The sequence below is a fragment of the Cervus canadensis genome, chromosome 18 (genome assembly GCF_019320065.1).
Source record: "Cervus canadensis isolate Bull #8, Minnesota chromosome 18, ASM1932006v1, whole genome shotgun sequence".
Classification (NCBI taxonomy): domain Eukaryota; kingdom Metazoa; phylum Chordata; class Mammalia; order Artiodactyla; family Cervidae; genus Cervus; species Cervus canadensis.
The window spans coordinates 23246283-23271595 of NC_057403.1; the positions used below are offsets into that span (position 1 = coordinate 23246283).

At 49.4% G+C, this 25313-nt stretch overlaps 2 protein-coding genes across 3 annotated transcripts; both read left to right on the plus strand.

Annotated features, from left to right (window-relative positions):
• The first annotated feature begins 452 nt into the window (after positions 1-452).
• Positions 453-16496, plus strand: BLVRB (biliverdin reductase B). The gene is made up of 5 exons (XM_043436445.1): positions 453-637; positions 10326-10490; positions 10627-10716; positions 11978-12106; positions 16232-16496. The coding sequence occupies exons 1-5, from the start codon at positions 559-561 to the stop codon at positions 16387-16389; spliced, it is 621 nt and encodes a 206-aa protein (XP_043292380.1). The 5' UTR covers positions 453-558; the 3' UTR covers positions 16390-16496.
• Positions 16497-18746: 2250 nt separating this feature from the next.
• SERTAD3 (SERTA domain containing 3) lies at positions 18747-22635 on the plus strand. Of its 2 annotated transcripts, none has more exons than XM_043436446.1 (2): positions 18747-19296; positions 21380-22635. In XM_043436446.1, the coding sequence occupies exon 2, from the start codon at positions 21386-21388 to the stop codon at positions 21980-21982; it is 597 nt and encodes a 198-aa protein (XP_043292381.1). In that variant the 5' UTR covers positions 18747-19296; positions 21380-21385; the 3' UTR covers positions 21983-22635. The 2 variants fall into 2 exon arrangements, with proteins under 2 accessions (XP_043292381.1, XP_043292382.1); XM_043436447.1 differs by lacking the exon at positions 18747-19296 and adding an exon at positions 19501-19917.
• Positions 22636-25313: the final 2678 nt, after the last annotated feature.

Here is a 25313-nt window from a genome sequence, read left to right on the forward strand (position 1 = left end):
GCTCTCCCTTGGGGTTATTCGCAGAGACACACGGGGTCAACACGGGCACATAGACACGCAGCTAGTGTCACCCTCACGCACCCACATTGTCCTGCCTCACTTTCTTCCCCTGTCGCCTCGGGAAGGCTGTGGGGCGTTCTGTGAGCCCCAGATCAGACTCACGGCCGTGAGAAAGGAGGCGTGAACGAGCAGAGAACTGTGGGCGAGGCCCGCGCTCGCCCCGCCCCACCCCGGGAGGCTAGAGAGCGGAGGCGGTGCTCTGCGTCCACCTTCGCGGACCGCCAGATATGCCTTCCGGGCTAAGTGGCGGGCGGAGGGGGCGGTGCTGGGCCTCAGGAGAGCTGTCTCCAGCTCCGCCCTCTCTGTCCTCAGCTGGAGGCGTGGCCTTTGGCCCCTCCCCTCGGCCGCGCTGTGGGGCAGGAGGCGGGCTGAGGGTTGGTCTTCTAGGCGGCCCCGCCCCGTCCCTCCCTCTAGGAAAGGACGCGAGGGGAACAGGCAGCCAGTCGGTTCCCGCGTGTCCTGCGACTCCGCGGCCTCGCGCCCCCACGATCCCGCAGCATGGTCGTCAAGAAGATTGCCCTTTTCGGCGCCACCGGCAACACCGGGCTCACCACGCTGGCGCAGGCGGTGCAAGCAGGCATGAGCTGGGACGGGCAGGGAATGTCGCGGGGTGCACAGCTGGAACTTTAGGCATCGTGGGATTGGGCCCAGGGAGGTTGGAGCCATCGTGCCTTGGTGTGCGAGGACCTAGAGGGCAAAGCTGGTGGCCACGGGGGCAGAAATGGGGGACGCTATGACGTCCAGTTTTATCTTGAGTCCCAAGGGAAACGAAATGGCCCTGGGAGGCTGGGGGACTGTTTTACAGTGACAGATTTACATCCATTGCTCTTATGAAAGGCAGTTGGTGTGCTGGTGGTAGTGGTGGTGGTGATGGTGGTGGGTGGTTGCACACCCAGCAAGGGCGTCGCTAAGCCAGGCATGAGGCATCTTCCCTGCACTGCCCTCTCGCCATACGTGTTGAATACTCATAGCACTCATGTGAGGTGGGAACTAGTATCACCCCACCTGACAAATGAGAGAAAACCGAGTCTCCCTGAGTGACTTGCCCAGTGTCACATACTGGAAAGGGACAGTGCTGGAATTTGTTACCTGACACTTGCTCTTAACCGCTGAGAGCCCTCCAGCACTTGGTTTGAGCACCAAGGATTTCAAAACTGAAAAACTGAGGAGTGGGTTGCTATGAGTACCTAATGGAAAGAAGATCATGGAGACAAGGGTGAAGACTTGGGGAAACGAGCCCCAGGAAAGTCAATGAGGGCTGAAAATTCAGAGTTGCCCCACAGGAAAGGGGATAAGTATCATGCAGCAGGACCCAGCCCCCACCATCCCAACTTCACCAACCCCCAGCAGAGTCTGGCCTGTCCAGATATACAGCCCCACCCTTGCTGGCCTGAGTGACTCTGAAGATATTGACTATCTGGGTGCCCCCAAAGGGTGGAGGCCGCCAGGATCCCACTCTCAGCTGCCTCCTATCCCAACTTTGCCTGAGAGGGATTGTGACTCAAAAGTTCCCCATTAGCCCCACTTCTCTCCACCTCCTCAGGGAAGATCTAGTGAGGATGTTGACTTGTGGGAACAGGAGAAACAAATTTGCTGATAAACATTTCTCGGGGAGGAAGTAAGAGGGAGAATTTGAGAGATGCTGAGTCACTGTGAGTTTTGGATTCCCAGATTACTACTACCTTTCTCTTAATCTTGGATTCTGTAAAATTTCACTTAGCCTCCCTGCTGGTTACAGCTGGGACTGCACCAGGAAGTATGGGCTGTACCTGAGGCCTAGGGGAGCCCTTGCCTTCTTACAGTGGCTCTGAGAGGTCTCTTCAGAGCCACAGTGAGCCTGAGCCTCCCTGTCCCCATCAGAAAAAGGAAATGCTTGAATGAACTAGGCTTTTACTGACCTCAGTGGTTCTGTAGGACTGAGTCCTGAAGGCACAGACTCTGGTGCCCATGTGGTGTGCAGTGCTTAGTCGCTCAGTAGTGTCTGACGCTTTGCGACCCCATGGACTGTAGTCCGCCAGGGTCCTCTGACCATAGGATTTCCCAGATGAGAATACTGGAGTGGGTTGCTATTTCCTTCTCCAGGGATCTTCGCTACCCAGGGATTGAACCCGAATCTCCTGCATTAGCAGGCAGATTCTTTATCTCTGAGCCACCTGGGAAGCCCGTCCAGCATAGAGCTGGTGCTCAGTAGACACTCCTTGGCTGAGTGAATATAGATTATAGCTGTGTGATCCTGGCCCAGTTACCTAAACTTGCCTTACTTTCCCCAGCCTCCAAATGGGCATATGATACAACCTACTTTGTGAGGTTTTTGGAATCTGAGGGCTGTTTTCAAACTGCGGATCATAGAGGGTTCTGAAATATATTTAATGGGTAATAACAGTGTCGGAATGGATCACATGTTAAATACTGGTTTTATGAAACTATTGTCTCAGTTATACATGTATAAGTTTGTGTTTTTCGGGGTTAGTGAAATCTACTTTGAATGGAGGGCTGAGATCAAAAAAAGCTTAAAAGGGGCATGATTTCTGCAACTTACTCTCACATAGTTAGGAAAAAACTTTATACATATACATATAATTATACATGTTACATGTATGTGTTGTGTATACATGCAGAGAGAAAGATAAAGCAAATATGAGAATCTAGATCTTGCAACTTTCCTCTAGGTCTGGATTTATTTCAAAATAAAATTTAATGGAAAAAAATAAAGAGATTTGTTTTAATCAAAAAAGGAAGAAAGAAAAAAATTTTTTTTAAGTTTGGAAATAACCTTACAAATGCTTGTGTTCTTTGTAAAGGGCAAAATCTGTGAATTCTAAAACTACAGTTTGACATAGTAGCCATTAGCCACTTGTGGCTATTTAAATTTAAATGTGAGTTGTGTTAAAAAAAAATTTTTTTTAAGTCACTCGTCAGTGGAAGGAGCTTAGCACAGCCCTTGGCACATACAAAGCTTTTTTTTTTTTTTGGCTGGGCCCTGCAGCTTGTGGGATCTTAGTTCCCCAACCAGGGGTTGAATCTGTGCCTTCGGCAGTGAGAACATGCAGTCTGAACCACTGGACCGCCAGGGAATTCTCTAGGAGGCTCTCAGTAAATGTCTCTAATCACCAGTAAGGCTTCCCAGGTGGCTCTAGTGATAAAGAACCCACTTGCAACGCAGGAAACATAAGAGACACCCGGTCGATCCCTGGGTTGGGAAGATCCACTGGAGGGAGGGCATGGCAACCCACTTCAGTATTCTTGCCTAGAGAATCCATGGACAGGGGAGCCTGGCAGAGTACCATCCATAGGGTCACAGAGAGTCGGATACGACTGAAGCGACTTGGCACTAGCACAATTACCAATAATGTCCCACTGATGGGCACTCTCGTGCTGAGCCTGCGTCAGAGCTCTCATGTTGGTGAGAACGTTTCTCCTCCAAAATGCCCACAATTTACTAGGATCCGTTTTACTAATACGGTGGTAGTTAACCAGTGACTCCATTGACACCCTGAAAGCCCCCGTTGCTCCCCAATGTGTCTGAGACCAGCATTCCATATGAAAGGAATGGGCATGCTAGAGACTATCATCTTCATTTTAGTTTTTTTAGTTTAGTTTTTTTTTTTTTTTTTTAGTTTTTTAATATTAGTTTTTTATTTAGTTTTTTAAAAAATTATTTATTTATTTTTGACTGCACTGGGTCTTCATGGCTGCTTTCTCTAATTGCGGCCAGCAGGGGCTACTCTCTAGTTTCAGGGCATGCGCTTCTCATTGCGGTGGCTTATCTTGTTGTGGAACACAGGCTCTAGGGCGCTCCGGCTTCAGTAGCTACGACACTTGGGCTCAGTTATTGGGGTTCCCGGGCTCTAGAGTGCAAGCTCAACAGTTGTGGCTTGAGGCCTTAGCTGCTCTGAGGCATGTGGGGGTCTTCCCAGACCAGGGATCGAACCCGTGTCTCCTGCATTAGCAGTCGGATTCTTTACCACTGAGCCACCAGGAGAGCCCTGATCTTCACTTTAGAGAAGAGACTGGGGACCAATCAGGAAAGGTGTTTTCTGAGGTTCCTCCGCCGGTAAGAGGTGGAGAGAGGAATGCCCTGGGAGTCCAGTGGTTAAAAGTCCAAGCTTCTACTGTAAGTGGCTTGAGGTTCCCCCTGGTCAGGGAACTAAAATCCTGTAGGCCATGCGGTGCAGTCAAAAAAAAAAAAAAGGAGAGGTGGAGCTGCAGTCCGAACTCAGGTCCCTGGGGCAGTATAGCCTGTGCTTTTGTGTTGATTTAATAGTCAGGGGAGGGACTTCCCTGATGATCCACTGGTTAAGGCTCCGCGCTTCCACTGCCAAGGGCACAAGTTCAATTCCTGGTTGGGGAACTAACATCCCACATGTTACCTGGCAGGGCCATTAAAAAATAATAATAAAATCCAGGAGATGGTGTTGAGTATGTCACAGCCCCTGCACCCACAGGGCGGTTGGTTGGTCAGCATAAATAGGGCCATGACAGAGGAAGCACAGCTGGCTGGAGAAAGAGGGTAAGGGTGCTTCAGGCAGAGGAGCATGTGCGAAGGCCAGGAGGCAGGAGACAGCATGGTGCGTTTGAGGAACTGAAAGACATGCAGTGAGTGAAGAGGGCTTTGGCTCCCGTACAGTCTGGAGAGGAGAGGTCACATGGAGGGGGCCTGTAGAGGGGAGGCTTGAAGGCTATCATAAGGAACATGACTATCTTAAGGCACTGGGGTGGGGGGTGGATAAGGAGAGATCTGAGCCAAGGGCACTTTGTTTTTGGTTTTTTTTTTTTTTAATTAATTAATTTATTTATGTTGGCTGCACCGGGACTTAATTGCAACAGGCAGGATCTTGTGGTACAGCGTGTGGGATCTAATTCCCTGAACAGGGATCAAACCTGGGCCCCTTGCCCTGGGAGTATGGAGTCTTAGCTACTGGACCCCCAGGGCAGTTGTAGGGCACTTTGATATAACTGTGGAAAGCTCTATCTGGCTACCATGTGCAGTGTGGGTTGGAGGGGTTGAGACATGCCAGGATCCCAGGCAGGACTAGACCAGGCCAGGAAATACAATTGTGAGATGATGGAAAGGCCTGGTCACAGCCAACACTCATAGAGCCCTCTTTTCTGTGCCAGACACTCCTCTAAGCTTTTCATTTATTTTCATTTTGCATCTTTTCAATAGCTACTTTAAGTTATCATTCACATACAATACCATTCACCCATTTAAAGAATGTAATTCAATGGGTTTTAGCATATTCACAGACTCATGCAAACATCATCACAATCAATTTAGAACATTTCATCACTACAAAAAGAAACCCCTAGAAGTCACTCCCCATTTTCCTGCTCAACCACTTCCCCAGCCCTAGGCAATCATTCATCTACTTTTTGTTTATATGGATTTGCCTGTTCCAGACCTTTCTTATAAATGGAAACATACATCATGTGACTCTTTATGACTGGCTTCTTTCACTTAGCAAAAAGAATTTTTCCAAAGTTCATCTATATTGTAGCATATGTGTCATTTCTTTTTATTGTTGAATACCCTTGTGTTGGGCTTCTCTGGTAGCTTAGATGGTAAAGAATCTGCCTGCAATGCAGGAGACCCCGGTTCGATTCCTGGGTTGGGAAGATCTCCTGGAGAAGGGATAGGCCACCCACACCAGTATTCATGGGCTTCCCTGGTGGCTCAGACGGTAAAGAATTTGCCTGCAATGCGGGAGATCTGGGCTCGATTCCTGGGAAGATCCTCTGGAGGAGGGCATGCATGGAAACCCACTCCAGTTTTCTTGCCTGGAGAATCCCCATGGACAAAAGATCCTGGTGGGCCATGGGGTTGCAGAGAGTCGGACACGACTGAGCGACTAAGCACAGAACACCACCATTACATTATTTGCCTACACCACTTTTCTTTCTTTCTTTTTTACTTTTTGGCTGTGTCGTGTGGCATATGGGATCCTAGTTCCCTGACCAGGGATCAAACCTGCACCCTCTGCACTGGAAGTGTGAAGTCTTAACCACTGGACTGCCAAGAAGTCCCTATACCACTTTAAAAAAAAATTTTTTTTTTTTAAATTTCTTTGGCTGTGCTGGGTCTTAGCTGAGGCATGTGGGATCTAATTCCCTGACTAGAATCAAACCCAGGCCCCTTGCACTGGGATCACGGAGTCTTAGCCGCTGGACCACCAGAGAAGTTCCTCCCTATACCACTTTTATTTATCCATTCCATTGATGGGAACTTGGGTTGTTTCCACTTTGGGGCTATGATGAGTGATGGCTCTATAAACATTCATGTACAGGTTTTGTGTGAACACATGTTTTCATTTCTCTTGGCGTATACCTAGGAGTCAAATTGCTGGGTTGTTGGGGTAACAATTGCTTCCCAGGTGGTGTGGTAGTAAAGAATCCGTCTGCCAACGCATGAGACACGCAAGGGGTGTGGGTTCCGTCCCTGGGTTGGGAAGATCCCTTGGGAAAGGGATGGCAACCCACTTCACTAGTCTTACTTGGAAAATCCCATGGACAGAGGAGCCTGGTGGGCTACAGTCCATGGGGTCACAAAGAGTTGGACACAACTGATCACAGGGGTAACAATACGTTTAACCTGAGGAACTGCCAGATTGTCTTCCAAAGCAACTGCATCATTCAACATCATCAGCAGTGTATGAAGGTTCCAATTTCCCTACAGGCCCGCGGACAGTCATTGTGTCTTTTTGATTATAGTCCTCCTGGTGGGTATGAAATAGTATCTCACTATGGTTTTGATTTGTATGACATTGAGTATCTTTTCATACGTTTATTGGCCATTTGTCTATCTTCTTTGGAGAAATGTCTATTCAGATCTTTTGCTCAGTTTTTAATATTCATCTTTTACTATCAAGTTGTAAGAGTTCTTTATGTATTCTAAATACAAGTCTCTCATCAGATATATGATTTGCAAAAGTTTTCTCCCATTCTGTGGGTTGTCTTTTCACTTTCTTGATAGTGTCCTTGGAAGCTTTTTTTTTTTTTCCATTTCATTTTTCATTTTTTCACCAGTTTTTATTTTTCATTTTGATGATGTCCAGTGAATCTGTTTTCCCTTTTGTCACTTGTGGTTTTGGTGTCACTGCTGGGAAACCACTGCCTAATCAAATGGCACAGAGATTTATGGTTATGTTTCCTTCTAGGAAAAGGAAAAGGAAATGGCAACCCACTCCAGTACTCTTGCCTAGAAAATTCCATGGATGGAGGAGCCTGATGGGCTACAGTCCATGGGGTCACAAAGAGTCCAACATGACTGAGCAATTTCACTTTCCTTCTAGGATTTTTATAGTTTTCAGTTCAGTTCAGTCACTCAGTCCTGTCCGACTCTTCGCGACCCCATGGACTGCAGTTTTAGCTCCTACCTTTAGATCTTTGATAATTTTGAGCTAATTTTCATATATGATGTGAGGTAGGGATCCAACTTTATTCTTTTACACATGGATATCCAGTTGTCCCTGCACCATTTGCTGAAAAGACTCTTCATTTCCCATTGAATTAATTGTCTTGGCACCCTTGTCAAAAATCAACCAACCACTTTAAACTTTTAGGAATACTATTTAAACCTACATCAACCCTATAAGGCAGAGACTATTATTGGTGTCATTTTACAAATGAAGGCTCTAAGGCCAGACAGGTTAAGTGGCCTGCCCAGTGTCATGCAGCTAGCTAGCGGTAGGGACAGATAGAATTCAAAATCCGGGTTGCTTTGACAATTAGATAAGCTGATAAATATAAAGTACTTGGCACCTGGCATATAGTGAGTGCTCTATAAATATTATGTATCTTTATTTTTAAATTTTATTTATTTCTGACTGTACTGGATCTTCGTTGCTCCAACGACTTCTTTTTCCCCTCTCGTTGTGGCAAGAGGGTGCTACTCTCTAGTTGCTGTGAGTGGGCTTCTCATGGAGGCGGTTTCTCTTGTTGCAGAGCATGGGCTCCAGAGCGCGCAGGCTTCAGTCATTGCGGCGCTGGGGCTCAGCAGTTGTGGCTACCTGACTCTAGAGCACAGGCTCAATAGTTGTGGCACATGGACTTGCTTGCTTCAGAGCATGTGGGATCTTCCCAGATCAGGGATCAAACCCATGTCTTCTGCATTGGCAGGCGGATTCTTTACCACTGAGCCACCAAGGGAAGCCACTAAGTATCACTATTATCATCGTTGCCCCAGAGTATACAGATTTTTAATTATTTGTTTTTTAAATATATGATGACAAGTATCAAGGAAACTGGGACAATTTTGTGGTTTTGCTTTTCCTTTATCATTTTCAGAACAATAGATTAATCCTCTGATAGCTACCAGTGATGACCAATGAACTTTCTTAGTTATCGTTATGAATTCACATATTTTTATATATTTGATGTGCTTCCATTCTTTGCCATCTGTATTCTCTGGGACAAATCAAATTGCCCCTGATTGGTCCTGAGAACCCCTTCAAATGGCTTCTGTGTCCTCTTGACTTCACTTCACCATTCTTTAAACTTCACATAGCTGGTGGTACAGATGTTCCAGGCTCGTCTTGTCTTCTCCCTGCCCGGGCCCAGCAAGCAGCCATTTCTTCAAGGAGCTCTGGTTCATTTTTCACGAGAATGCTGTTTAGAGGCTGTGTTAATCAGCTCAGGCTGCTATAACAAAAATACCACAGACCAAGTGGCTTAATCAACACTCATTTCTCAGAGTTCCAGAGACTGGGAAGGTCAAGATCAAGGTACCAACTGGTTTGGTTTCTAGTGAGGGCCTGCTTCCTGGCTTGCAGATGGCTGCCTTCATGCTGTGTCCTCACACTGTAGAGACAGAGTACCTTGGTCTTCCTCTTCTTGCGTGCAAGCATGCTAAGTTGCTTCAGTCATCTCTGACTCTGTGCGACCCCATGGACTGCAGCTTGCCAGGCTCCTCTGTCCACGGGATTCTCCAGGCGAGAATACTGGAGGGGGTTGCCATGCCCTCCTCCTGAAGATCTTCCTGACCCAGGGATGGAACCTGTCGCTCCTGCCTTGCAGGCAGATTCTTTACCACTGAGCCACCACGGAAGCCCCTTCCTCTTCTTAGGACACTAATCTCATTATGGGGACCCTACTCTCTATCTACCTTCATGACCTCATCTAAACCTAATTACCTCCCAAAGGCTGCATCTCCAAATACCATTCCATTGGGAGTTAGGGTTTCAGCATATGACACAAGCATTCAGCCCATGACAGAGACTACAACTACTGTTTTTTTTTTTCAATATGCATAAACATTAATATATTTTGCCATTGTCTAAAACAAAGAAAGAAATATGTTGCTGGTAAACTTGATTAAAAAAAAAAAACTTATTTATTTATTTGATTGTACCAGGTCTTAGTTGGGGCATGTGAACTCTTAGCTGTCTCACCTGGGATCTAGTTCCTTGACCAGGAACTGAATCCAGGTGCCTGCAGTGGGAGCACGGAGTCTTAGCCACTGGACCACTAGGCAAGTCCCTGTTGGTTATAAACTTTAAAAAGGAGTATTTGTGTGTGTGATGGTGGGGCCAAGGAACACGGAGTTATCCAAAATTCCTTTGGGAGGTGACATGCCAAAACAATATTCAAAATAAATGACTACTAAGACAGGACCCAGGGCTTCCCAGTTGGCACTAGTTGTAAAAAACTTACCTGCCAATGCAGGAGATGTAAGAGATGCGGGTTCGATCCCTAGGTCGGGAAGATCCCCTGGAGGAGGGCATGGCAACCCACTCCAGTATTATTGCCTGAAGAATCCCATGGACAGAGGAGCCTGGTGGGCTACAGTCCATGGGGTCACAAAGAGTTGGACACGACTTAACGACTTAGCACGCACATGTGCATGCAAGACAGGACCCAGCCCTTCAGAAGTGAGGCCTGGAGGACCAAACCCAATGATGAACATACTTGGAGGTGCCTCAGCTTCCTCCAGGACCATGGACGGGGGACACAGACCAGTGTGATGATGAGTATTAACCCTTTAGTTGTGGGGGGAGAAGGGAGTGGAGAAGTCAAGGAGATGAGAGGCAGAGAAAGGCATTAGAGCAGATTATTTATGAACTGGCAGGAGGTATCACCCTATTTTAACAATCAACTGTATGTATATCAACTGTGAGTATGCCAGCAAAAATGTTTGAAGATCGTGGTCTCAGAACAGGGGACCTGGGGGATGGATTTGGGGGTTCATGGCACCCTCCAGGACCAGCCCCTGGAGCCTAGGAGTGCCAGCCTGCAAGCCGACTGACCTGCCTCTCTGCCCTTCTTTGCAGGCTATGAGGTGACGGTGCTGGTGCGGGACCCCTCCAGGCTGCCCTCAGATGGGCCCCAGCCGGCCCACGTGGTGGTGGGTGACGTCCGGGAGCCGGCAGACGTGGACAAGACTGTGGCTGGGCAAGATGCTGTCGTCGTGCTGCTGGGCACCCGCAATGACCTCAGTACTGAGCCCCCGCTCTGCCCGCGGCCCACCCCTGCACCTCGGCCCCCAGCGCCGCCCCCGCCCCCAGCCCCTCCCTTGCCACCCCTGCCACCGCCGCCGCCCACCAGTGACAGCCACTCTCTGTCTCCTCTAAGGTCCTACCACAATGATGTCCGAGGGTGCCCAGAACATCGTGGCGGCCATGAAGGCCCATGGCGTGGACAAGGTCGTGGCCTGCACCTCGGGTGGGTGGCAGGATCGTAGGGGTTGGGGCTGAGGAGTGGGAGCTGGGTACTGCACAGGCAGCCCCGGGGTTTCTACAAGGTGGCATTGGAGCTACTGCAAGTTGCTGTGCATTTATTGAGCACCAGTTCTGCATCTGAACCTTGCTGAATGGTACCTGGGCCCTGCACTCATGGGTCTCATGAATAGAAGGGAAGTGGTAACAGCGTGATCATCAAACCGCGACAGGCCAGAGTAGTCAGGGCCAGGATGGGGGTCGGGGCACAGGCAGAGGGGTCAAGGCCAGGACCTGGGGGGAGCATGGGGAAAGGGATCAGAGCTGGGATGGGGGAAGCCTAGAGGACGCTGGGGGTTCAGAGGAGGTGTCTGACCCAGCCTAAGAAGGGGTCAGGGAGAGCATGGAAGAGGAAGTGACAGAGCCTTAGATACATGGGCCAGGTCTTTACTCTCAAAGAGCTCCCAATTTACAAAGAGATGCCCTTCCTGAATAATCTGAAAAGAAGGCTGCAGGGTGTGTAACAGGAGCAGTTAATGCTAGCAATGTTTGTTGAGCACTTACTCTGTGCTTGGCACCATATGAGCACCTTACAGACGAATGCCACTTAATCCTCTCAGAATTCCTTTGATAGTGCTTCCATTCATGGCAGCACATCGTAGGTGCTCAGTGAATTGCAGCTGTTCTTACCGCCTCCCGTCTATAGTCAAGGGAGTGGAGGCCCAGAGAGGCCCATCGCCTTACCCGAGATCACACAGCCTGCAGCTGGCAGAGCTGGGGTGTGGAGCCAGGCTGTCTGTCTCCATCGCCCACACTCCTCACCTCTGTCCCATCATACCTGTTGTCTCCCAGGGAAGGGAGACGGCATGAGGGGGCAGTGAGGAGAGGAAGGGACTGTGAGGCAGGGGCATGGCTGCAACAGAGCAAGTGATGGGGAGAGTGTTGGGCGGTGAGGCCAGGGGGCTGATGCTATCAGATCAAGTGGGGCCCCGGGGCCCTGATGGGGCCTCTGCTCTCTCTCTGAGTGAGGTGGGGTCGGGGTAGGGTCCCAGATGTGCAGGGGTAGGGTCAGGAGAACAGGGAGGAGGCTCTGCCATGGTCTAGGCAGGAGGTAACAGCGGACAGGAGCAGGTGGGGTGAGAAGCCTGGAACAACTGAAGGGCAGTAATGAGTTCCTGCAGGGAGATGTTCTGGCAGGAGACCTGCGGGGTATGGGCCTGGCCAGGCTGTCCTCAAGTCTTGTCTGATCTTGCCCTGTGTCCCCCCAGCCTTCCTACTGTGGGACCCTTCCAAGGTGCCCCCAAGACTGCAGGATGTGACTGATGACCATGTCCGGATGCACAAGGTACTCCAGCAGTCGGGCCTGAAGTACGTGGCCGTGATGCCACCACATATAGGTGAGTGGACAGAGAGCCAACTGCAGGGTCAGCACCAGCCTGCCCCCTCCAGTCCTCTGGGGACATTCGCTGGGCCTTCCCTGTTGTTGTTCAGTCGCTCAGTTGTGACCCCATGTACTGCAGCACACCAGGCTTCCCTGTCCTTCAAACTCATTTGCTCAAGCTCATGTGATGTTATCCAACCATCTCATCCTCATCCCTTCTCCTCCAGCCTTCAATCTTTCCCAGCATCAGGGTCTTTTCCATGAGTCGGCTCTTCACATCAGGTGGCCAAAGTATTGGAGCTTCAGCTTCAGCATCAGTCCTTCCAGTGAATATTCAGGGCTGATTTCCTTTAGGATTGACTGGTTTGATCTCCTTGCAGTCCAAGAGACTCTCAAGAGTCTTCTCCAGCACCAGAGTTCAAAAGCATCAATCAATTCTTTGGCGCTCAGCCTTCTTTAAGGTCCAACTCTCACATCTGTACATGACTAATGGTAAAACCATAGCTTTGACTATACAGCTTTGTAGACAAACTGATGTCTCTGCTTTTTAATACGCTGTCTAGGTTTGTTGAAATTGCAATCTCTCAGGACTTCTTCCACTGTACTCTCTTTATTAGAAGGAAGTTATACTGAGGCTGCCCCACATTCAAGGGATGGGAAGTTATACTTCACGTCGGTTCTTTCTTTTTAAAACCCATGTATTAATTTGGCTGTGCCGCACGTCTTGTGGGATCTTAGTTACTCTGAAAGTGAAAGAAATTGTTAATGCTCAGTCATGTCCGACTCTGCGACCCCATGGACTGTAGCCTGCCAGGCTCTCCTGTCCATGGAATTCTCCAGGCAGGAATGCTGGAGTAAGTTGCCATTCCCTTCTCCAGGGGGTCTTCCTGATCCAGGGATCGAAACCAGGTCTCCTGCATTGCAGGCAGATTTTTTACTGTTTGAGCCTCTACCAGATATCAAACCCCTGCCCTATGCAGTGGAAGTGCGAAGTGGTCACCGTGGACCACCAGGGAATTCCCTTGTTTTTTAATCTTATTTAGTGTGTGTCTCCCTCACTAGAATTGTGAAGTATGAAGCTTTGTTTGAAGGCACGGATTTTGTCTTGTTTTGATTACTGCTGTGCTCCTAGGGCCTAGAAAGGGCTTGGCACACACATTGTAAAACAATGTGCATGCTCAGTCGCTCAGTCCTGTCCTACTCTTGGCTCAGTCCTGTCCTACTCTTGGCTCAGACCCCATGGACTGTAGCCCGCCAGTCTCTCTGTCCATGAGATTCTCTAGTCAAGAATACTGGAGTGGGTTGCCATGCTCTCCTCCAGGGGATCTTTCCAACCCAGGGGTTGAACCCACATCTCCTGCGTTTCTGGCATTGCAGGCGGATTCTTTTCCACTGAGCCATTGGTTTGTAATAAGTGCTCAGTAAATATTTGTGAAATGAACTAATACCAGGGAAGATGCCTTGCCTCCAGGTGGTGCTGTGGAGGGAACCACACCCTCTTTACCCCTCCCTGGTCTGGAATTCACATTGAGAGACCCAAAGTCAGAGGGAGAGATTTGTTCACTTACAAATGTCTCTTGCACAGGAGGTGTGCACCTGGCCACCATTACAAGTACCAATGGGAATTCTCGGGGAGTCCAGTGGTTAGGACTCCAAGCTTTCACTGGCTTTGACTACCCAGGGCCCAGTTTGATCCCTGGTTGGGGAACAGAGATCCCACAAGCTGCGTGATGAGGCCAAAAAAATAAAGCAAGTATCACTGACATAGTCTCTGATCTCACAAAGCTTACATTTCTAGCGGGGGAGACAAAACAAAGATGTGAAAGAGCAAGTTAATAGTTGTCTTTGGAACCCATGGACTGTAGCCCACCAGGCTTCTCTGTCCATGGAATTCTCCAGGCAAGAATACTGGAGTGGGTAGCCCTTCCCTTCTTCAGGGGATCTTCTCAACCCCAGGACTGAACCCAGGTCTCCTGCATTGCAAGCAGATTCTTTACCATCTGAGCCACCAGGGAAGCCCAAACGAAAGATAGATGGATGGTGCTATGCTGAATGAAGAAACATACGTTAATAGTTCAGTGAAGAGAGTAATGGGGTGCTGCTTAGAGCAGAGGCTTTCTAAGGACACGGCTGCATGCCCTGAGGGAGGGAAGCAGGTGAGTGTCTGGGGGAAGGGAGGACATTCTGGGATGAGGGAACAGCAGTGCCCAGGCCTGAGTCAGGAACTGTTATCTCCTTCCTCTGTGCCTGCCTGTGTGCCTTCTGCCTGGAGGAGGAGGTGGCTCGTATACCACCCTCCAGATGTTCAGGTAAGCTTCGATGCTGAGGTTCAGTTCAGGGACCCTGTTGAGATGAGAATCCTGAGCTGTGAATCAGCGGTGAGGCTGCATGGTGGAGAAGCCAAGGAGAGCTCCAGCCCCAGCGCTGTGTAGACTTCAGGCCTGTGACCTCTGAGCCTCAGTTTCCTCATCTCGAAACAGGGCTCATATTACTTCTTGACCTCCCAGGTTTAAAGTGAATATTCAGAGAGATTAAGCCTAAAAATTATTTAACATGAAGTTGTGGGGGTTTTTTTTTAGTTCTTTTTTTGTGTGAGTATGAAAACTTTGAAACCTCCAGAAAAGTTAAAGAAATTCAAGGTTTAAGAATTACCCATAAACCCTTCATCTGGGTTCACTTGTTAACATTTTGGCTTGTTTCTTTTCCCCATCTATCTGTTTATCATTTATGCGTGCAGCTAATGTGTATGTGTGTTTGTGTGAATACATGTGTAGGGGCTTCCCAGGTGGCGCCAGTCATAAAGAATCCACCTGCCAATGCAGGCAGATGTAGAGACACGAGTTTGACCCCTGGGTTGGGAAGATTCCCCTGAAAGAGGGTATGGCAACCCACTCCAGCATTCTTGCCTGGAGAATCCCATGAGCAGAGGAGTCTGGGCTACAATCCATGGGGCTGCAAAGAATTGGACATGACTTAAATGACTTAGCACACAATGTACATGTGTGATTATGTGAATATATATGTAGTGTATATACATACATTTTTTAAAATGTGTGTGTCTACATTGGCACACTCTACTCCTAGAACCTCTTGGTAGGCATCTTCCAAGAAGAAGTATTTGGAAACAAACCCCAGTACGGTTATTGCACTAAGGGAATTGACATTTACTCTATCACATCATTTAGTATCCACTCTGTACTCAGACATACCCAATTGCCAAAAAATATCTCCCAACCTTCCCCTCCCCTCAAAATCAGGATCCAATCCAGGATCATGTGTTGTGTTTAGTTGGCATGTCACCTTCAATCTAGAACAATCCTCCATATCATTTTTTTAAATTATTTTTTAACATGAAACATAACAGGCAAGGTGTCTTTTCTTTTTACATATATATCCATTCTTTAAATTTATTTTTAATTGAAGGATAACTGCTTTAAAATATTGGTTTGATTTCTGCCGTACATCAACATGAATTAGCCATAGGTGTGCATGTGTCCCCTCCCTCTTGAATCCATTCTTTTTAATATTATTTTCTATTATGGTTTATCCCAGGACATTGAATGTAGTTCCCTATGCTAAATAGTAGGATTTTGTTGTCCCAGATATCTTTTAAAATATTCCACATTCTGGATTTCTGTCATTACAGAAATTCCTGTCTTACGGGCTCAGATTAAATATTTTTGGCAGGAATGCCACATGGGTGACAGTGTATGTTTCTTTCCTCTTTTTTTTTCCTTTCCAATTTATTTATTTGGTTGCTCTGGGTCTTCCTTTCTGTGACCTGGCTTTCTCTAGTTGCAGCAAGCTGGAAGTACTCTTCGGTGCTTGCGCTTCTCATTGCAGTGGCTTCTCTTGTTGTGGAGCATGGGCTCTAGGCTTTTGGGCTCCATAACTGTGACCACAGGCTTAGTAGCTCTGAGATATGTGGGATCTTCCCGGACCAGGGATTGAACCTGAGTCCCCTGCATTGACAAGCAGATTCTGAACCACCAGACAACCAGGGAAGCCCAGCTCTTATACCATCTTCTACCATCTGAGCTAGGCACTCTGTAGACACCCTGGGATGTCACTGGAGTGATCACAAGTTGGGGGAGAGGAAAGGTCATCTGCTTTACCTGGCCCCTCTGTCTTTACCTTGCAGGAGACCACCCATTGACTGGGGCCTACACAGTGACCCTGGATGGACGAGGGCCCTCGAGGGTCATCTCCAAACACGACCTGGGCCACTTCATGCTGCGCTGCCTCACCACTGATGAGTACGACGGGCACAGCACCTACCCCTCCCATGTGTATGAATAGGGCTCTGGCCCTGTCCGGGAGGACAGTATCCTGTGAAACAGAGAACAAAGAAAGGGGGCAATAAAACTAGAGCCAAGAGCTTCAGATTACTCTAGAGGATCCACATCTATCTGAGTGTCTCAGTGTCTCTGTCTGCCTCTGTGAGACTTTTCCTGGGTATTCATTCATTCACTTCCTCTCTTGGTTCTGTGCCAGGGACCCAGGGGTGACTATGTGGACCTAGCAGTGACACTGCCCTCATAGATCTCACAGTCCAGGGGGGAAGACAGTCCTGCCCCTGCCAGTGACAACAGAGTGGCCAGAACTCTGATGGAGGAAGCACAGAGGGCTGAGGGACCCAGCTTGAGGTGCAGACAGGGTTCTGTGGAAGAGCAGATGTCCCATCTGAAACCTGATTTAGTGAGAATGAGCCGGGAGAAGGTTCTAAGACATTATGACATTCTAGGCAGAAGATACCACTTGAGCCAGGCGACTGGAGAGCACCTGGTGCCTTTGAAGAACTCAAATCTATCCCCTACAGTTACTAACACTTTGCTTGGAGGAGAGGGCTTCCCTGGTGCCTCAAATGATAAAGAATCCACCTGGAATGCAGGAGACCCAGGTTCTATCCCTGGGTTGGGAAGATCCCCTGGAGAAGGGAATGGCAACCCTCTCCAGTATTGCCTGGAGAATCCCATGGACAGAGGAGCCTGGTGAGCTACAGTCCATGGGCTTGCAAAGAGTTGGACACCACTGAGTAACAGACACTTTCACTTTCGCTTGGAGGAGAAGAGCGATCAGTCCCAAGAGAGCCTGTTCAAAGGACACGAAACTATTCAGAATCATTGTAAAAAGTCTAAACTTCAGTCTAAGGTGTTGTGCAAGGAGTGGAGCAGGGGAGACACAGGGAGGGGGCTCAGTCAGATTTGTATTTTATAAAGCTTCCCTTGGCAACTGTGTGAAGATGGATCAGAGGATGAAAGAGCAGAGGCTGGGAACCCAGGTGCCCAGAGGTAGAGAAGGGAGAGTGGGTGGGAGAGAGTCTTGAGTGGACAGTTCTCTGGTGAGGGGAAGGAGGCATCTAGGAAGAAGCCTGGGGTTATATCCTGGAGATGGGGTTCTAGTGTCACCCTGTGAAGGGAACCCTGGAGGGGCAAGTTTGAGAGGAGGAAGGTGAAGAATTGCCCCCCCTCCTTTCCTAAACATGTCCCTCTTTGGAATCTACTCTCCCCAACCTTTGTTCCCCAGAGACACCTCTCCCAGGCCTGAGCAAGACACTCCTCTCTCCCTACCTCCAGCCTCCTCCCACCTAACTCCCAAATCTCTCTCCCGTCCATACCCCACCCTCAATCCATTCCAATTCTGCACTTCTGCAAGCAGCTGGACAACTTGGTTAACAAATTCCAGCCAGTGAGAACTGGCCTGAGGAAACTTAAACCTTCCTTCCCAGGGGTGGCCTGGAGAAAACTGCCTTCTTCCCTTGGCGAGAACGTGTAGGGGTGGGACAAGGCTGGTTCAGGCTTTCCCGGCACTAGCACTGTTATGTTTCTGCCCTCTTATTTCTTTCAATCACATTGGGCATTTTACAAACTTTCACTGTGTCCAGCCTTGTGGGAGGTGATGCTGTGGCCCAAGCAGTGGGAGCCTGAGATAACCTTGGTATATGTCATCAGAGGGTCCACAGTCTAGATAGTGACAGCCCAGGGCCAAGATGCAGTGGCAGGGGCAGAAGAGTCAGAGCCGGGATGGGGAAAAACACAGGACACCATGGGAGCCCAGAAAGGGCCCCAACCCATCCTGGAGCTTCAATGGGGGGCTTCTGAGAGAAGGAATCCTTTGGAATGAGTTTCTAATGAGAATTTTGGGTTCTGGGGAATGAGGGTGTGTTTTCAGGATGGGGATGCAAGTTTAAAGATCCAGAGGCCTTTTTTTCCCCCCTTCCAATTCTGAGTACTTGCTATGTATCTGGGATTGTTGTAGGCGCTGAGGATAAAGCAGGGAAGAAAACAGAATCTCTGTGTTCTTGGTGGTGGAGTGCACTTGAAGCCATTTTAGAAATACAGAAAGTCAAAGGGTGTGGCAGGATTTTAGCGAGCAAGCAGGAGATTGTATCTGGCCAGACCTGAAGGGCTTTGAGACAAAAATGAGATTGAACTTTGTCCCCATGACAGTGGGGAGCCATAAACCAGTCTCCAGCAGCAGACGTGCCACCCTGAGAGCGGAAAGACGGGGCATTAGGAAGACGCACGAGGCAGCACCAGAAGACAGGCCGGAGAAGTCCTTATAAGAAGAAGGCTTCGGTTAAAGTGTGAGGGGCAGAACACGGGAGGCGAGGGGCGGGGCTGCGATCGCCCCGGCAACATAGGCCGCGCCAAACTATTGGCTGATCGTCAATGCGTCATCCTCCCCGCTGCGTCCGCCCTCTGAATCCAATGGGCGCGGCCTCAGCGAGAGGTTCAGCCCCTCCCGCCCCGAAAGCGGGGTGGAGTGGGGAGTGCCAGCCAGTTCTTGCTTTGCAACGCGGTCCTGGCCTGGTATAAAGGGATCGCAGAGAGCAAAGATGACAATCTTGGAGTGAAGATAGTAGCTAAGTTAAAGGAAAGAGCGTTGATGTGCCCTCCACTCTGTAGAGACGTGGCCCCGGCAGGCTAGTCGAAATCCTTTAATTGGTCCGCGAAGCAAGGGAGGGGAGGGCGGGTGGGGCGTCTCCTGGCGACAAGCGGGTGGCCCCGCCCAGCCAATCCGCGCCCCGCGGCCGGCAAGACTCCAGCCAATCGTGACTCGCGGCTCGGCTCCCGGGCGGAGCTGGGTGGGCCTGAGACCAGGGTGAGAGGCCCGGGGGAGGTGAACGGGGCCCCTACCTAACGCTGGAGGGTCGCTAAGCCGCGGGCGTTCCCGGAGGTGGTTGTTGCGAACCTGGCAGCTGAGGTGAGGTGTGGCTACCTGGCTTAGGATCTGCCTTGAGTTGAGGGAAGTGGAGGCGCTCCCTCGAGAGTTGTGGAGGCGCTCCCTCGAGAGCTGTGGAGGCGGGGTATGAGCGAGAGTAGGGGGCGCAGATTCAGGGTGATAATAGGGGTTGGAGAGAGGGTTTAGGGACTGGGGTTTCGAGATCCTTGCACGGAAGACAGAGTTTTGGGGGTGGGGGGCAAAATCTTCAAGTGTAGGAAGTTTGAAGCTGGGACATAGGGTGTTTGGAGAAGCGAGAAAACTAGAGAAGGAAATTTTGGGGTAGGAAACTAAAAATTAGGACAGTTTGGGTCTCTGGGACAGGTTGAATTCGGGCCTCTAGTGTTTAGGGAAAGGTGTGAGGGATTGGGCTGGGATCCTGGACATTTGGAGAAGCGAGAGAAGTAGGGGCAAGGACTCTTGATCTCCCAGACGCAGTGTAGGAGAGCGGGCTCTGGGGAGAGTTCCCTGGCGGGTCTTGGAAGTCACAGTGGGAGACTGGAGGTGAAGTCGAAAAGACGGGAGAATAGAGGAACGTTGACGGGAGACGGTCTCGTAACTGAGATACTTAGTGTCCCGAACGGAGTGAATCGGAGCGCATTTGTAAGTCTTTGAGCGTCGTGCTGGGGGCCTGGGTCTCTGGGCCCGAGAGCAGCCTGAGCGAAGAATCCAGGACCTTCTGCGGTTCCAAAGGGCCGGGAGAAAGCAGTTTTAGAGCCAAAGTCTGGAGTGGGGGAGGGGTGTTCAGGGCGTGGAGCTCAGACCCGCAGCCCAGGAGGCAGCGGAGGGCGGGGCTTGGCAATCGCCAGGCAGCTGGACGTCCGGGTTCCCTTCCCCCACGTACCCTGGGCCCCTGTGCGCATGCCCCGGGGGGGTAGGGCGGGGAAGGCTAGTCCCTGCGGCGTGCGGAGCCCTCCGGGGGTTGTAGTGCTTGCTCTACGTCAGTTCGTGTACCTGGTGGCTATTGGCCCACATTTCCCAGAAGCCCCTGGGCCAAATTGGGGCGTGTCTGAAGGCTGAAAGGGGAACCGTAGAGGGGGCGGGGCCTGTAGAGGGCCGAGATCTGGTTGGATGGACTGGTGGGGGCGGGGCTTGGCGTGAGTCAGTTCTAGCAAGTTTTCCTCTGGGGCTCTCCCGGGGGGAACCTGAAGGCCTCAACAGAGGGAATGAGGGAGGCCCCATACCTTGTCGTTGGGCGCGCTCCCAGTTAGGATGAGGGCATGGACAGAAATATCTTCCATGTGAAAGAAGTGTCTTCACAGATAGGTGCCTTAACAGGGCTCCAGGTGGTTGGAATGTAGCAGGCACTCAAAAATATTTCATAATAGCAGTTAACTCTCGTTCATTAAAGTGCGTGATGTCACATTACTTCCCAAGATCACACAACTGAGCAGTGTGAAAAAGCAGAATTCAAACCCAGGATTCTCTGCTTCAGGGCCATATCTCTGTGCTCAGCACCTGTCTTGTATTTGTCACACTTGAAGAAAAGAGTATTGTGGAAAGAACAGCTTTAAGATTTAGGGGGACTTGAGTTAGGATCCTCATCTCGCAGATGAGGAAATTTGAGTCTCAAGGAGTTAAACTCACTGAGGCAACATGGGCAAGTAAGTGGGATTCAAACCCAGCTGTATTTAAGTCCAGATTTTGGAGGGGTTTGTATTTTTGTGTTTTTTTATCTGCTTATTTGGCTGCACTGGGTCTTGGTTGAAGCATGTGAATCTTCTCTCTTCCATGCGGCATGCAAACTTTTAGTTGCGGCATTGGGATGTAGTTGCCTGACCAGGGGTCAAACCTGGGCCCCCTACGTTGGGAATGTGAAGTCTTAGCCACTGGACCACCAGGGAAGTCCTAGGATCTAATTTTCTTTTTTTTTTTGGGGGGGGGTGTCTAATTTTCTTAATCACATACATTGACGACTCTTCTTAGCCTTGTGGGACTCGTACTATCTTCATTTTTAGATGCAGAAGCTGAAGTTTGGATCATTACAAATCAACAACAGTCATACTAGAGATTCGGGATTTGAATTAGCCCTGCTGTGTCTTATTTGCCCCTCTTCTCTCCCTAGGGCATCATGGTAGGAGGCTTGAAGAGGAAGCACTCAGATCTGGAGGAGGAAGAAGAGGATGAGAAGTGGGATTGGAGTCCAGCAGGCCTGCGGAGCTACCAGCAAGCCCTGCTCCGCATCTCCCTAGACAAAGTCCAGCGAAGCCTGGGCCCCCGAGCACCCAGCCTTCGCAGGCACGTCCTCATCCACAACACCCTCCAGCAGCTCCAAGCAGCACTTTGCCTGACTCCTGCACCTGCCCTGCCCCCAGAGCCCCTCTTCCTGGGCGAGGAGGACTTCTCGCTGTCGGCAACCATTGGCTCTATTCTCCGGGAGCTGGAGACCTCCATGGATGAGACTGAGCCACCTCAGAATCCAGCAGCTCCCCCAAGCCCCCAGAATGAAGTGCTTCCCCAGCCCGATCCAGTCTTTTTAGAAGCTCTGAGCTCCCGGTACCTGGGGGACTCAGGCCTGGATGACTTCTTCCTGGACATCGACACATCCGCAGTGGAAAAGGAGCCTGCAATGGTCCCACCAGAACCTCCTCACAACCTTTTCTGCGCCCCAGGGTCCTGGGAATGGAATGAACTAGATCACATCATGGAAATCATTCTGGGATCCTAAAACTTTGATGGGGGGCGGGGGAGGGCTCCTTCCTCATCCCAGCCTTGGTGGGCTGACTCCCTGGATGCAATTCTGTGTGTGTGTGTGTGTGTGTTGATGGGGCCTCTGAGCAGTGGCCTCCTCTCCTCCCACTTCAGGGTTCCACAAATTGTCTTGCATGTGTGTGTGTGTCTGGTTATCGCAGCCTTCTGTGAAGGTGGGTCTTCCTGAATTAATTTATCTGTTCCAAATGCCTTAATGAGACTCTGTTTCCGGGAGTCTGATTTCCCACTTCCACATTTCTTCTGCCTTTCCCTCTAGTTCCGACTCCCCTTGTGTCCACTGGGGCCTCAGGGAAGATAAGCTGGGCCTGTCAAAGGATGACAGGGATGTGCTACCTGGTTGCTATGGAAACCCAGCCTCTGCCTCGTGGCACCTCCAGGTAGTGGGAGAGGCTGGCCTCCTCCCCCAGGCTGAACCCCACCTCCTTCGCAGGACCCCATTCCCAGCAGCCTCCTGATTCATGACCAGGCCGGACCACGTGCAATAGGGTGGAAACCAAACTGCTCCATGCCGCATTATTTAAAAGAAAAGCGGGTTTTGTGGTGTTTTTGTTTGTTTTGGTTGTTTGTAATGATTTTTTTTTTTTTTTAATAAAAGTATTTTGGAAGGGGTGATGCCTAAAGCTTCTTCAGTAGGTCAGTGGGAGGGACCTCATATCCCTTAGGGGCATGTACCCCTTCCCAGTCAAAGTTGGGGCAGGTATATTATTAGATACAATATTTATTGAATGTTAAGACCACTAACATTGAATGCTAAGAGCACTGTTCTACCTACTTTATTTGAATTAAGTCATCTCATCCTCATGATTATACTGAAATAGATACTGTTACTGTGTTTTACATAGGAAGAGCCTCAGGTTCAGAGAGGCCAAGTCACTTGCTCAGGAAGAGTAAGGACCAAGGAGCTAGAACTCAGATTCAGGCTACCTCCAGAGCCTTCTTGACTATTATATTCATTGCTTCTTTGTAGATTTAGACTCCCCAGACACATGGTGGACACAGGAAGGAGAAAGTGGGTCACATGAATTACATGTCAAAGGATAGGGCTGTCTGGCACTTAAAAGTCAACCCTTTGAGATTTCCCTGGCTGTCGAGTGGCTAAAACTCTGTGCTCGAAAGGCAGGGGACTCAGGTTCAAGCCTGAGTCAGAGAACTAGATTCCACATACCACAACTAAGAGTTTAATGCTGTAACTACAGATCCTGCATGCTACAACTAACACTTGGCACAGCCAGATAGATAAATATTTTTAAACGAAAAAAATAATAAAAGTCAGCCCTTTTATTGTAGGAAATGTGCTACAGAGGCCCAGAGGAGAAAGAAAATGCTCAGAGATCCCCAGCGCTAACAGCAGATCTTTCTACAAAACTTGGCTAGGAAGTACAGTCCAGGCTAAAGTTAATGGTTCCAATGATTTATTTAGGAGGTGCAAGTCCAGGCTGGCAAGAGTAGGGGAAAAGAAGGGAGGCCAGGGAAGATGTGATATATATACTGCTGCACTGGCTAGGCTTCCACAGAGACCTTTGAAAACATGGCAACAGGTAAGTTTATGCTGCATATAGGGACTTTTCTGAAAAGGATAAGAGGAGGAACCACTTGTGGGTGTAACATGCAGGGAAAGGAAGGGGATTTTGCTTTTGCTTTCTGGCTCAAAGCCAGATTTCCACCCTGAGAGAGGCATTGCATCTAACTCTGAAAACAGCTGGGTAACTGACAGGTGGGTGCCAATCCAGAGAAAGAAAGGAGGTGGTCAAGGGGATCTCCAGAAGGCACACGAGGTCCACATCTTAATGTGGATGCCCGTGTCTAACTCCTACTTAAATCTCTAGGTGACTTCTTGCTCACTCAGTCGTGTCTGACTCTGCCACCCCATGGACGTAGTCCTTCAGGCTGCTCTCTGTCCATGGGATTATCCCGGCAAGAATACTGGAGTGGGTTGCCATTTCCTCTTCCAGGGGATCTTCCCGACCCAGGGATCAAACACAACTCTGCGTCTCCCACGTTGGCAGCCAGGTTCTTTACCACTAAGCCATCGGGGAAACCCATGCTTGAAACAAAACCCCAACCCATGTAAGGCCTGACAATCTTGCACCTAGATTCCCCAGTTTGAGCTCTGATTCTCCCCTCCTCACACAACTCCAGTTGACCCCAGGGCTTTTGCATCTGCTGTTAACTGCCCAGAGGACACTTCCTGCATAAGTTCACTCATACAAATGTCTCCTTCTCAGAAAGGTCTTCCCCACCCTTCCTAGCTCAACATGTCCAGGTGCTCCCCCACCCCAACCCCACTTCACATTATTTGACTTTGTTAGTAGTACCTTGTGCTCAGTCACTCAGTCGTGTCTGACTCTTTGTGACCCTTTGGACTGTAGCCTGCCAGGCTCCTCTGTCCAGGATCCTGCCTCTTTCCAGGCAAGGATACTAGAGTGGGTTGCCATTTTCTCCTCCAGGGGATCTTCCCAACCCAGGGATGGAAGCAGAGCCTTTTGCATCTCCTGCATTGCAGACAAATTCTTTACCACTGAGCCATCAAGGAACCCCTAGTAGTACCTATCCAAGCTCAAGTTATTTATGACTTCTTTATGGTTAGGCTCCTGGTCTGTTGGAGAAATCTCTCAGAGGAAGGGGTTGGATACTGCACAGAACTACCCTTGGCACAGGCGGGCAGTCAAATTTTTTCTTTTTTTTCTTTTTGCTGTTGTTGAGAAGATGAACTCCCAATCTTGAGATAGCCATACGTCCCTGCCATCTCTCTCAACTCACCCTCCACACATCATTTTCTGATGCTCTTCAAACACACCATGTCCCACCCTCAACACCTGGAGTAGTATCTGCCTCACTGAGCGATCATGCAAAGTGTGTAAGAGGGCACTTGCTGCACACCAAAGATTCCACTAATTGCTCAAATTTACTGAGTGCCTATGTGGACCTGGCACTCTTCCAAAAACATGAACAAAATAGAGTTCCTGCTCTCATAAAACATCATCGTGGGAGAGGCTGAAATATACACTGAAATAAACAGTAAAATGTAGTCTGTCAAAAAAAAAAAGTTGTCAAGTGGTGGCAAATGTTACAAAGACAAAGAAAGAAAGTGATGGGGATGTTGCTATTTTGATGGGAGACCAAAGAAGGCCTCACTGACAAGATGAAATTTGAGAGGGACCTGAAAGACGTTGAGACATGATCTTTGTGAATCTGTGGGGATACAATCCCAGTAACAGGAACAGCCAGTGCAAAGGCCCTGTGGTCAGAGCAAAAGTTGAGTGTTTGAAGGACCATTTGAAGGTCAG